Genomic DNA, 14482 nt, shown 5'->3' on the forward strand with positions numbered 1-14482 from the left:
TTCATACCATAGTATAATGAAAGTCTTTGTTGAGGCTATTTGTGTATTTATTATTTATCATCCACCATGAGCGGACAATTTGTTTATTTGAATAGCAGCACATTTAAACTAGGCAAGTACTTTACACAAAACATTAAGATAATTTATACAAAACACATTATAAAAGACATTTTAATATAATTAAAACTATAGGCCTATCTAATGTAAAATAAGAAAAAGTTAAAACATACAAAGAAAAATACTATTACAGTGCAGCAGTAACAGACAACAGATATGGTGCACAAAAACAGAATGCTGCTTCTCTACATTTAGTTTTAACCGGGGGCATAAATCTGACCTGTCCCATATGACCCGAGAGGTCGGGGGGGTATTCATGATGTAGCACAAGGGCAGCTCAATATCATTTTACATTGCCAGTTTTCATTGCCTTGGCTTTAGTCACAATTAATATAATGCAGCAGACACACTGCATATCATGATTTAAAAAACAAACTGCTCAAAGTTCTTAATTGGTGTCTCTAATGAAGATATCCTAAATTCATCACCTGCCAAAGTGACAACTACAGCAGTTGCGGTAAGGAGGAGGGATATATAAACACACATGAAACTTTAAAACAGATGGTTGATGGGAACTGGTTCAGCTCCAACAGTGACACACTACTACAAGTCCTTGAGAAACAGTGACCCAGCATGAGTGAAAGTATAAACAAACGGTGTCTTGAAGTTCATACAAACAAATGTTTCCTTGCACAGATTAAAATAAAAATGCATTAAAAATAGTATATCAAGTACCGGTATATATATTAAAACAAACAAATAAATGTTTAGAATAGTGAATATGGGCCTGGCTCAACCGTCTGGCCACCTATGGTGTCAGCCTGATGGTGTGCTGTGTGTTCGACTCCTGCGTGTGTCCCCCCCCCCCCCCCCCCTCTCTCTCTCTCCCCGTTTCCTGTCAGACTACTTTCAATCTATCAATAAAGGCCAGAATTTATATTTTTTTTAAAGAATAGTGAATATGTTATGTCAGAAACTTTAAAAAAGTTTGGGTGGTCCAGTAGGGTTTTCAACACAAAGGAAACCAACATAAAGGACCTGCTAGGAGCAATGCATAACATTGTTTTCTTTCTACGTACTCCATTTATATCAGGAACAGTGAACTTCCTGTAATTGTACATGCATGCATACAGAAACATTGTATCTCCATATTTCTTCTTTGTACTACATTGTCACACAAAAGTTGTGAGGTGTTCGAACTTGTAGATTGGTTATTTTTGAAAATACATTTAAATGAAGGTGATTATGTCAGTCTGTGGGTTTTATACATTTTGAACCAATGAAATGTATTAACAAGAGCTTGTGACTAAATATAACTATATCCAATCCAATAACCAACTACATTGGATCTATTGGAACACAGTTTCCCCATTTTACTTGAAAACTACAAACAGAGCTTGTACCATTAAGCGCAGCCTGGCCTACAGGGCACTGATCCATGGAGTAATTCATCTATACCTGCAATAAAGCTGAATTCTGACTCTGTAGACCACTTCTACAATCCCCACAACACTTCTAAATCGCTACATCATTAAAAGCCAGTGATAATGGATATTAACGTCGATGAGAAATGAAACAAATGTGGAAAAGGTCTAATTTGGGGAACTTGCGCAGATGCCCAGTATAACGTATGGCGCCATGGGACCGCCCAAATGCCTCCATGTATGTGCTCCACAGGCAGCCATCTACCACGCAACTGTAAAGCAAAAATATGTATTGGAATCCAGCACCAGTGGGAACTGACACCACTGCTCTCTCTGTAGAGAGCAGTGGTCCCTCTCTGTAGCATTCATAGAAGTCTTTCTTTCACACAGCAAAATAATATCATTTAACTAACCTCCTTTAAAGCTTTTTATAATTATAGTTATTTAAAACTTTTATTTCACCAAAATCTTGCCACTCTTTTTCAATCCAGTGTGATAATTGAAGTCTGAAATGTGCCTTTCAGAGTGAAATTAACGTTTGTTTTTAGTTTTTTTTTAGGTGTCCCCATATAGTAATGAAAATATAATATTGTAGGTGACGGCTGTCGGCAGAAGTACACTGGGCTTCAAAGAGGGACAGACAGAGGAGGGAGCACTGTGAAAGACCATAAAAACAGGACAGCTGGGGGCCGGGGGTACTGAAATAGCACTGACACCTCAGTCTTTTTCTCTACCATTTTGACAATTCGACAACCCTATGCCTTCTAGATGCCCCCATATGGCTCACACTCCTTTTTTTAACCCCACAGCTTGCTGGGCTGCAGGACACCTGTGAAGTGTGAACAGCCAAAATAAAGCCTGGTGATCAATTGCATCTGATCATCATTTAAGCTTATGTTCAGACTGGTAGTCCAAATCCAATATACGGCCAACAGGATTGGAATCAGATTGGTTTTTATCTGTCTTAAGTTTGAACAGCAAAAAAAACACGTGAAAACTGGTTTTGCTAATCAGATTTGAACCACATTCCACAACGGTTTCAAATGCGATTCAAATCAGATTTCTAAAGATGTGTCTCAGTCTGCACACTAAAGCCTAATTTATACTTTGTCATAAGTGTTGCTCACCCAAAATAGCCTGTATATAGGGTATGCGTGTGACATCATCATCATACCCGGAAGTTATGCAGGAACTCCTACCGAGTTGCACAAAACTACTTCCTGGCCTTGACAGCCCATACTTTCAAACATAAAAGTCCTATCTGATTGCATTAAACGACGTTAAACAACGATAAACTCACTTTGCCGCTCGAATCGATTTGACACTCAATTTATGCATGCACATACCTTCTAGTCTAGTCTGTAAGCTCACAACACATCGCATTGTGTTGATGTATTACTATCGAATGACAACAATAAATTATAGCATTATTACTCACACCTGTTATCTCTTTAGCACAGAATACATTGTCAGAATAAACAAATACGATCACTTGCAAACAACTGTGGACAGATCAGTCCTAAAGATAGTTGTTCAGAAATGAATTGCGTTTGTTTGCAGTCTGAACAAAATAAATACCCAAATACAGTTTAAGTTTGATTGTAAATAAACTTCTTGAGTTGCTGTAGTTTTCTCCACTAATACAAGGCGCCATTTGCAGTTCAATTCGATGTTTTTCCATGCAACTCTTATGAACTAATCAATAACTAGTGATTAGGAACCAAGTCAGTGGAACATGAGAACATGGAACATTTATTGACTTAATGAACGCAAGTAAATAAAATTAAGATATTAGAAACCTTTCAAATCTAAAAAATATATACAAATATATAGCATTTATGTATTTAACATTAGGATTTCAACCTTTTAAAGTTGGCATGAAAGCTTGGGACATTGGCCATATTATATTGCATCATGTTTCTACTGATCAACCAAAATCAATCAAATTTTCTTCCTCAACAACTTCTGCTCCATGTCCCTTTTTAAGCCTCTCCGCTATGAGTTGTTTTACTTCCCTTCCAAATTCTTCATGCAGTTTACCAAAGTCCTCCATAGTTTCTGATCCAACCACAGACCAATCCCCCTGGGGTGGGGAGGGACCAATAACAGGCACCACATTTGCATTTCTCTTGGGCCATAGTTTGGGTGACCTTTTACTGGCTGTCTTTGAGGAAATGGGTGGAGCATGAAGCATTTGTAGGGAGCCAACGCAGGGTGCTGTGGCCACTCCTGGTCCTGGGTTCTGCAGCAGTGTTGACATGCCTGGGCTCAACCAAGTCATAGAATGTGGTACTTGCTGCGTGCTGCCACTCGGCATGACTGGACTCCCAGACAGACCACTGGTGGCCACTCCTGGTCCTGGGTTCTGCAACCAAGTCATAGAATGTGGTACTTGCTGCGTGCTGCCACTCGGCATGACTGGACTCCCAGACAGACCACTGGTGGAAGTTTTAAGGGCCTCTGTGGAATCAATGAGGACAAAGGTATATAGAGAGAATTGAAATAAAAGACGAGGGAGAGTGCTGGGATCACTTTCACACAGAAGCCGAAGCTTGCTGGGGAGCAGGTGTTATTAATACCACAACATAGCTGCTTTGAGTTGAATACACTGTGTGCAAATGGCAATTGGTTGCTTAAATGGTAAACAAGGCTAGTGGGCTTCAAGCAGCTCCCTGCTCTGTAGAACAAAGAACATTCTGTCACCCACAGCCTGCATCTGTCACATGCCAAACAACACGACACCCCCCTCTCGCTCCTCTCTCTCACTCACCTCTATACAGTTTTTCCATGTCCATCAAAAGCAGGGCTAGATAGCTGTGGCTAGCTGTCAGCAGTGCTTTGATCCAGCTCTCCTGGCTGTCCTGGTCCTCAGCAGAGAGCTTGTAGGTGCGCAGGCCTGAATCGCTCCACACCAGGGAGAAGGCAAACTGCTCCTCGGACTCACACAGCTGGATGGTGCAGCCCTCCAGAACAATGACTCCGATGAGGTCACGGTCAGCGGGCCGATCCTTGTAGAAGAGGAGGTTCCCCTTCAGGATAAACCAGCGCTTCTGATAAGAAGTGTTTCTTTCACCCTGGCACAAAAAAAAAATCATGTTTACGACATAAAGGCCTCCATTGCTCAAGTTCTTTCACAACGGGTTTGAACTTTGATGATGAAAGCAGAATAATGGCAGTGTCATGGTAGCTATGGATATAAAAGTATGTATTTCTTTGTTGTTTTTACAATTTTTATTCTTTTTACTTTAAATCTTGTAAATTAATTGTATTGTGGGAAAGATTACATTAAAAAAAGGTAATACCGATTGCTTTGTTTAGTTAAAAAAACAATTTGATTTTGACCAAACTACATCTGTATTTTGTTCATAAGGCTGAGAAAATCCCAGTCCTGGGGACTTGAATACAGTTTCAGAGATAGGTTACAAAGCAATCACCTTCTTTGCAAGGTATCCTTCTTTGTCGACAGGTGAGTTGCAAGACTGAAACTGGATGAGTATCTTCTCATGAATCTTCATTTTATAGTCACAGGCCTGCCTGCTGCCATCACTTCACTGGATAAAATCGAAGTCTGAGGAATTATAAAAAAGGAAATAAAAGTCTTAGTATTTTCTTAAAAGTTGTCACAACCCTGGAACAGTGACACTGTCTATTTGAAGTACAAAACATTTCGATTTGCTGAACGCACACACATCGCCGCATGTCGCAACGTGGTGGCGCTGTTGTCCAATGCCCATTTAAGCTTACAAATGTGTATACCACCGCACTTAAACATTCAATAAGGTAGTTAAATCGAAGCCTTTATATATCTATTTTTTTATATATAATAATAACTACTTGTTAATAATAATAAATATGCTGGAACATATTGTGCTGGACAAATTCACACCACTATTTCCGTGTAAACAAAATGTTCCGCATTTTGTTACTTAACTTACTCCATTACCTCACGTACATTAAACTCGTATCATCATGGCCTTTTCAGACGTTCTGTTATTGTTAATGTTAACTTATTGTTTACTCACCTATCCGAGTGAAGTGTAATAGTTTCAGTTCCTCTGCTCTTTGCGTTGGGTGTTGTTGTTGCAACGCTTCCTGTATCTAAGGTGAGCTCTCACTCAGCTCAGTTACACGTCAGCACGCATGCAGTACCACTGGGAAGACCAAACCCTTCTTTTAATAATACAAAACTGAATAATGATCTCATGCTTTATCCAATTTATCCACATTTTTGTAAATTGTTTTCTAGTTTCTGACTGCAAAGTTGTTTTTCCCTTTCTGCTGTGTGTCACTTACAGGCAGTGTGTTGTGCAGTGTTATTTTTAAGTCAAGTCACAAGTCCTGAATCCTGATTGATTTTTACTGACTCCAGTCCAGGTCTCATTAAGTCTACAGCTATGCCAATGATGATCATAGGACGGCTAACCATGACAATTTCAATTTGACAGTGGCTATGCATTGTTGCCAACCCCATTGGCCTGGAGAATGTTCAATGTAGAGTCAGACCAGAGCCAGGGGTGAGCAACTTTAACAATGGAGGGACACTATATTTCCACACTCACTCCAGAGGGCCACATTGCATATTACTGTTGTAGCAAAAATAGCTGATCTACAAGCTCAAAATGCTTCGCAGTGCCACAAGTTTTGAGGTTGTAGATCAGCTATTATTTTATTGGAATCCTGAAAAGTAACATTTTTATTTAATTTCCTGAGGGCTTATTTCCATGAATTGCAGTCCTCTTTAAATAAGCTATTGCTCCATTTGATTAGGTATTTGCTTTCATTTCATCAAGTCCAGACTTAAAGCATTCAAGTCAAGGGATGTCCGATAATGACTTTCTTGCCGATATCCGATATTGTCTAACTCCTAATTTCCGATACAGATACGTCAACTCACATATTAGTTTGAATTGCACAGAGCACTATATCCGAACGCACCCTAATTGTCAGGTAACATCACATATAATAAAATTAAATAGCTATAATATCAATATAATAACTAATACATCTAATAGAATACTACAGTGATGTTGTTTTCAATGAAGTGAGTCCCCTGACTCACTGGTGGTCATTTGAATGAGTCCCATAGCACTAGATTAGATGTTGGCCTATTTTATAGTTCAGAAGCATAATTGCCTTGATGCCTATAATATTAACGAGCTTGCCCTCTTAAATGCTCTAATTTGAAAGAGACTGGAGTCCGTCTCATTTCTCTCCATAATCCCTTGAATATCATGGAACATGATTGAGGATTATTGTCATTAGAGTAAGCTCACATTTCATATCATACATCATCATACATGTGTGTGTGGTGTGGTATATATATGACATCCCTACTAATGAACAATCCAGTTAATAAAGATGACAAAAATCCATTCAGTGCCGACTCTGCTCAGTGTCTCAGTTAAGTCAAATCATACAACTTTATTACAAGTAGCATTAGGCTAAATCTCATGCCATTTTGGATACAAATTAGTATCAGACCATCAATCATTCCTGGACTCCTGGACTGTATTTCAAATGAGTTAACACATTCAGTTGTTTTTCAAGAAATTACACATCAAATCAAATCATCAAGTGCATATACCCCAAAGCTGACATTGACTAATGCTACAAGTCAAATTGTCACAGATTCAGTACAGAAGACTGAATGTAGTAAAGTCTTACCATTGTAGCAAAAATAAATGCTTACAGTGATGATGACATCATCACAGGATTGAGCCTCAAAAGCAGAGTATAAACTTTTTTTTAAGACTTAAGAAAGGGGGGAAATGGACTTTAAACATTAGTTTCTCTTTATGGGCTTAAAGATTATGATCTTTATGTTGGCACACTAGTTTTGATTGACTAATAACGTGCTCTATGAATGGACTACTACATTGGCTCCGAATCTCTCGGGTTGGAACCATTCATATTCGTGTCAAAGGGAGGGAATTAAAACACATTAAAAAATAAATCAGCATGAAGAACATGGCCTTCTCCATCTAAGCATGCATCTATGATCTATGTCTGAGTGGTGCAACTGCTTGGTGGTCCCCGGAATTTACAGACCCGCAGGAACACGCCCAGGTTGCCGGCCCGGTTCCGGCGAGGCACCCCGCGTCCGAAACAGTGGAGAACTGACAGTTACCATGCAGACAACACTCTCTCTCTCACACAAGTAAGAGAGTGCATGGTATTCTCTCCCTCTCTTTGTCTCTCGCATGCACGCACGCTCCACATTGTAATTAGCACTCTCTCTCTCTCTCTCTCTCTCTCACAGACAGACATATATAGGGACGGATATTGCTGATCCTGAAAATCCCTAGGGAGATTGGTCTGGCGCTCAACCCAGTTGAGTTGTGGGTGCCTAATCAGACTTTCTTTGCTGTGAAGTTGTAACCCCTGTTTGAAACCCCACCCCTTGGAAATAAATCTTCCACACTGAAGTTCCAGACTAATATCTACACAGTGATATTAGTCTGGCCATGCCAGGCTATATAATATCACCATATTGGTTGCTGTTAAGTATTAGTCTGATTAGTACAAACTACATAGTCACGTTCACTTATACTTCTAAACGAAAACAACATTCATTAGCTTTTTAAAATAGACTGCTTTGGTTGGCTAGCTCTCAAAACTGAAGACTGAAATAGCAGATTGTACCTTGTAAAATGAGTAAGTTACAACTAGTTACAACTCTGCTAGAGCTAGATCACTCCAGTGGCTCATAATGCAAACACCTCTACAAAACCTTCATCTGAGGGAATATCTTTGCTGTCGGCCAAGAAAACGTTTGTCCAAAACCATTTATTTTTCAGTTAATGGAAAAAGAAACTGTGAGCTAGTCACTAGTGGATCCAAGCTCTTGTTAATACTTTCCATTGGTATAAGTATTCTATCAAACCTACATGCAGACTTAAGCACTTTCAACCAGGCATGACTATTTGGGGCATATAATTACAGGCAAAATAAATAAATTAACATTTACAAAAATACCAGAAATAGGCAATCTACATTAATTTGAAGTAGCAAATAAGCCTTGCCGAGCCATGTGGCCCATAGGGCAGGAGCCTATCGCCTGTTTCTGTAGTGTGAGGCAGCTTGATGTACAAGTACACCCCTAGACATGACGGAGCTAGATTTTCCCCCAATCCAACTCTTGATGCTGAGTGCAAAGCAGGGAGGCATTGGGTCCCATTTTTAGTCTTTGGAATGACCTGGCCAGGGATTGAACCCAGACCTCCCAATCCCAGGGCAGACACCCACAAGTATTTTTGCTACTTTTGAATAAAATATGATATTAATTTCCGAAATAAAATCACACCCATGTGAAGTGAGTGGTGGAACTCCGTGTGGGTGTCCCCAGGGGGTCCCCGAACGTTCCGTTACCACAGGAACACGCCCAGAGTACCGGCCCGGTTCCGGCGAGCCACCCCGCGTCCGAATCGGTCAAGAAATGACAGTTACTGTGTGGGGGTCCACGGAACATCCAGACCCCCATGAATGCACTGGCCCCGTTCCGGCGAGCCGCCCGTGTCCGAAATGGTTGAGAAATGACAGTTACTGTGTGGGGGTCCCTCTACTGTACTGTACTGTCACATCCGAAATCATCATATACAGTTTGTGTGTGTGTGTTAGGCTGCGCAACAGTGACACTAATTTCGTGCTCGGACCCAGGGACGGACATAGCTGTCTATACTCTATAGGAGTGGTTGCACCACTCAAAAATAAAATAGAAATATGAAATATGGACATAACAAGGTTTCTGCCTGGCAGTGATGTGATCAGCACAATCATCCGTCATGTTATATCTGTCATAATGATGAAAATAACAAAAATTGTCCCCTTCAGTTATTTTCCCGTACATTTGCACATACCTGGTATTTATCCTCTGCATTTAACCCATCCTACCTATTAAGAGCAGTGCACAAGTTTTTTTATGTACTTTTTTACAACAGCATCCAATGTGCAGAGCGGTGCTCAGTGTTTTAGTCAAGGACACTTGACTAAGCCAGGATGATCTGTGGATCGATCCGTGAACCTTTTCGACCCCCATGCAGCTGATCAACCACTTTAGCCACTGCCGCTTGCCTTCGGTGTACTAATGTCACTAACAATGTGAAAATGTGACATGACCCTGAAAAAAGGGTGCATGATCCTGGCTGCAACTCAAACCACAAAGCCTAATTTGCACTTCGTCATACGACCACGTCACTCAACTAACGTTTTATATTCATTGAGCAATGTGGTCATATGACAAAGTACAAATTAGGATTTGGGCTTAAAAGCTCATTGGTGCTCTGTCCACGCCTGTTGCGCCTGCAAATTCTCTCCAACATGGATCTTTTGGTGTCTTTTTAGGTTCTCTCCGCGACTAAAACTTTTACCACATAGGTTGCAGAAGTACGGTTTCTCCCCTGTGTGGACTCTCTTATGTTTCTTCAGGTCTCCAGCCTGACTGAAACACCTCCCACACTGCACGCAGCCGTAAGGTTTCTCTCCTGTATGGCAGCGCTGGTGGATCCTCAGATTCCCCCCCCTGCTAAAAGTCTTTCCGCACACAAAACACACGTGTGGCTCATGCTCATCCCCCCTGAAGAATTCCCTCCTGTTTTTCCTTGTATCAAAGAAAGTCCTGTTGGTTTTGGCAAATGCATGCCTCCTACTGGTAGCATTGTGATTTGAGTGGACGAGGACCAGTCCGTAAGGTCCTGAGCCAAGTTGTGGCCTCTGGTCCTCAGCAGAGTCATGGTGAGAAGAGTTACTACTTAAATCCACACAGCCACTATATGGTTCATGGCCAGCTGGCACATCTAATGTAGGGCAGTCTGTGAGCTCTGGTTCACTTTTGATGACAGCCTGGTTCAATCTGAGCTGCGTGTTGGAGTGTGAAGTGCTTGGGTTGGTTGGTGAGTCAGCGTGAGGTAGCTGTGCTTGGCCAACACTGTAAGTCACCGCCTCATCAATAATGTGTCTCAACTCCTCTGGTTGCACTTTGCAATGTTCTGCTGATGTTTGTACCAAGTTGCACTCGACTTGTGATTCAACTGCACAGGCTTTGTCTCTTTCATTTGACTCCTGCTTCAAGTCTTGGCTATGTTCGTTGCTGATAATTGGTTGTTGGTCTGCCAGACTGGGCTCGGAGTCTTCCTTTTGAATCTCAAGACTCAAATCCAGATTTGGGTCTTGTCTCTCTGCAAGTGCTTCTTCTTCAGGTAAAAGGACATTTAAAGGAACTATAAGATGAGAAAAAATAAAATTAAGAGTATGTTTATTTGTTTCACTGTACAAAAATACATTTTCTCTTCTATAGTAACAAATACAAAGGTGATTTTATTCTTACACGTTCAACCACAGAAACATTACTTGTGCCCACCTGCATTCTCTCTTTTTATCTCATCTTGGAGTTCCTGAAGTCTTCTCTTCAGACTCTCATTCTCTCTCTGAGTTCTGGCCGTTTTCTCCTGGTATTCTGAAACAGTTTCCTTCACCACCTCTAGAACCTCATACACAGCCACGGTGAGTAGCTTTTCCACACGGGCATTTAGACGCTCAAGTTTAGACATCCTAAAATGAACACAAATGCTGTCAGTGTCAAGGCAACTTATGTAAACCACAGTAAACCAACAATAAATATATCAACAACTAAACAGGGGCCAACAGATGCAGTGTGAGCAGTCAGATCATCCTTGATGATCAGACTGCACATCTATATGCACATTATCTAACATTTTTACTTTATTTATTCTCTAGTCTAGTCTATTCTTATTTCATATGACTACTGTAACGGCATAACAGCGAGAATTGTATGGAAAATAAATAATTTCCTCCACTACTTGTGATGTGACGATAAACTTGAAGTCAGATGAAGTTGAGTCCTAGTCCTAGTTCTTAAGTCTTGACTCTAACAAGTACCTCTTCCTGCAAGTATTCCTATGACACCTGAATAGACACCAAGATAGACAAGAATAAAAATGAGTCATATATTGTCAATAACTATTACTATGTAAATCAACACTAACAGAAAACATATTGACAACATTAATTGCCAATGAATAGGCTATATGAATATATTCTTCACATAAGAATATATGTACAGTACACAGTATCAACAGGCCTTCGACAGTGAACAGCTATTCTTAAAGCCAAGGCATCTGTAAAGGTTCTGTAATGTCCATCATACAGGTGACAGGTCCATGTGCAAGTGGGCCAAAGTCAAAGCATGAAATAAAAAATAGAAAGATTACAGTGCCAGCCACAGCCAGTCAGTAATCCAACAGAACGGACAGTACCAGAGTCAAGCAGGAGTCCGTAATCAAAAAAAGAATAGAATATAGACAGTGCAGGTCTTAAGCACTCATATGGGGGTCAAGCATGGTGGCTACTGGCAGACAGGAGGACGCTTTGAGGTGTGCCAAGGAGGGATGAAGCCCTCCAACAGATGGTAAAACACCCCATAAGTACTTGGCTGAAACACAAGAGTGCTCTGGGCAAGTCCACGTCTATGCCAAGCAATACATCGAAATGTGGGAAATACCGGTAGTATTAACTTTTTTTTTTAAATAACGTTGTTTCAACAGTCTCATGATACTGTTCTGATTGATTGATTGAAATATGTATTAGCAGTTTGCAGAATTACAGTACATTTCAAGCACAAACTCAATACAAAGACTGTTAACTGTGAGTGGACGACCCAATTAAGCATTACACTTGTTTACAAGAGGGTCCACCTTTTTCAATTCATCAAAACATTTAGAGACGTACAAATTCACACTTCTATATAGTCAAAGAACAGAACAGGAATTCATCATAAAGGAGGTAGAAAGGGAAAAGAAACATATACAGTGAGGGGGAAAAGGGGTGGGCGGTGGGGGGATTCAGATTTTACGGCGGCCAGTTTTTAATTGCAGCCATCCGTAAGTGCCCTTTGAGAGCGGTTTTGAAGGAGTCAAGGGATTTGCATGTCTTAATGACTGTTGGTAGGGCATTCCACATTTTGGTGGCATAGGAGCGAAAATAATTTAGTCCCTTGTTTGTGCCGAATCCGGGTTGTACATGGTTCGTTGCACTCCCTCTGGTGTTGTGGGTGTGGACTTCGTTAAGGAAGTATCTAGACAGGTACATGGGTATCTTGGTGGTGTATAGAATCTTGTGGACCAGACCCATTGCAAGATGCTGTACTATGTCGTCGACCCTAAGCCATTCCAGCCTGTCAAAGTGGGCAGGGGTGAGGTGGGTTCAGGGGGTGAGGCCAAGTAGGAGCCTGACCAGTTTGTTTTGGGAAGTCTGGAGTCTAGCATTAAGGGCCTTTGAGGTGCTGTGGTACCAGGAGGTTTTTTTTGTTGACCAGTGAGGAGATCCTGTATAGGAATCTTGTTCTTTGACCTTTTTGATTACGTTGGTGGCCATTTTATCAACGTAAAGATTAGCCTCCAGGATGGAACCTATATATGATGAATTCCTGTTCTGTTCTTTAACTACATAGAAGTGTCTATTTGTATGTCTCTAAATGTTTTGATGAATTGAACAATGTGGACCCTGTTGTAAACAAGTGTAATGCTTAATTGGGTCGTCCACTCACAGTTAACATTCTTTGTATTGAGTTTGTGCTTAAAATGTACTGTCAATTCTACAAACTGTTAATAAATATTTCAATCAATAAATCAAAGGTAGGTAATTTCATCTTTACGTGTGATAACAATGTCACCCACTCTAACCAAGAAGCCATTTATTTGCCTTGCTGAGACTACTATTAGATCCAAAGAGAATGAATTCAGTTTTTCCCAGGTGTAAAGATAGTTTGTTATCAGCGAGCCATGGTGCAGATCCTACGAGTTCAGAGCAGAGAGAGTTCGGAGTCAAACTGTTTGAACTGTGACATCTGATCTAAGTCAGTGTTGTTGTTGTTACCACATACAGTCCTGTCGTTGTCGACTCAGAAAATGCACCCTGAAAATCCTCCTGGGTGTTCCAGTCAATCCAGTGTTCGTCATAACCATCTTCTAAGTTCTAACATACACCGGTCTGACGTTACCACCACCACATTCTTCTCATTAGCAGCGTTACACCTTTATAAAATATGTATGTCCGTTTTGTAGGGCTGAGATTTTATTATGGTTGTCTTCACGTCACAACATCTATCAACACTCATCGATCATTCATTACCTTTACAGCGAGCACCTCGTGTCCCTTATATTCCTTTTGATTTATCTCCAGACAGTCCAACTGGTAACTTTATTGGATATCTATTACCACTTATATTTAAACTGCCACCGGCCCTAATATGGTTTCCATTTAACACCGTATCGCCGTACTTCCTAGAGGAGTAGTGTGAGTATACTACATTTGTTTTTAATGAATGTCAAAACAAACGTGCCTTCGGAAACGACATAACTAACTCTAGTCTAACCAGTACGTATCTTTAAAGAGCAGAAACTAAAAACACTGGTGTGTAAATGTATCAACGCAACACTACGGAGTCTGACCTCCGGAAGCAAATCTCTGGTAATGGCAGACAGACCTTACTGGCTTGTGCCGAAGTATGTCATTGGTGCGAAAATAACCACGTGATTGATGACGTTTGAAACACCAGAGTGGCGTAATGTCCTCCTGCAACGTCTTTTGTTGAACAGAGGGTGGCGCAGCGGCAGGACTGCATGAGCGTCTTCTGTTTTTGTCTCTCTCTCTCTCTCTCTCACACTGACACACACACACACACACACACACACACACACACCCACACACACACACACACACCCCCACACACACACACACACACACACACACACACACACACACACACACACACACACACACACACACACACACACACACACACACACACACACACACACACACACACACACAGTATTGGCTTTGGGGTGTTTATTTTGTCACATTATATTATTACTAGACCAGTGCCCGGCTGTAGAGCACATGAGTCAGTAACGATAGAAGTTGGAGATCCATGCCCCACCCGGCTATGCAATACCTGTTGTACACGTCAGAGTATCCGTTCCACC

The 14482-nt window shown here is 41.0% G+C and overlaps 2 protein-coding genes across 2 annotated transcripts; both read right to left on the minus strand.

The window, feature by feature from the left end:
• Positions 1-949: 949 nt before the first annotated feature.
• LOC310875125 (sesquipedalian-1-like) lies at positions 950-5574 on the minus strand. Its single transcript, XM_083788220.1, has 4 exons — positions 5504-5574; positions 4916-5049; positions 4252-4555; positions 950-3941 (listed from the first exon to the last, which is right to left on the minus strand). The coding sequence occupies exons 2-4, from the start codon at positions 4994-4996 to the stop codon at positions 3409-3411; spliced, it is 918 nt and encodes a 305-aa protein (XP_083644346.1). The 5' UTR covers positions 4997-5049; positions 5504-5574; the 3' UTR covers positions 950-3408.
• Positions 5575-8251: 2677 nt separating this feature from the next.
• On the minus strand, positions 8252-13939 carry LOC310875063 (uncharacterized protein). The gene is made up of 3 exons (XM_083788108.1): positions 13626-13939; positions 10837-11027; positions 8252-10696 (listed from the first exon to the last, which is right to left on the minus strand). The coding sequence occupies exons 2-3, from the start codon at positions 11024-11026 to the stop codon at positions 9750-9752; spliced, it is 1137 nt and encodes a 378-aa protein (XP_083644234.1). The 5' UTR covers position 11027; positions 13626-13939; the 3' UTR covers positions 8252-9749.
• Positions 13940-14482: the final 543 nt, after the last annotated feature.

Source organism: Protomyctophum parallelum (assembly GCF_964188405.1).
Source record: "Protomyctophum parallelum genome assembly, chromosome: 17".
In the NCBI taxonomy this organism is placed as follows: Eukaryota; Metazoa; Chordata; class Actinopteri; order Myctophiformes; family Myctophidae; genus Protomyctophum; species Protomyctophum parallelum.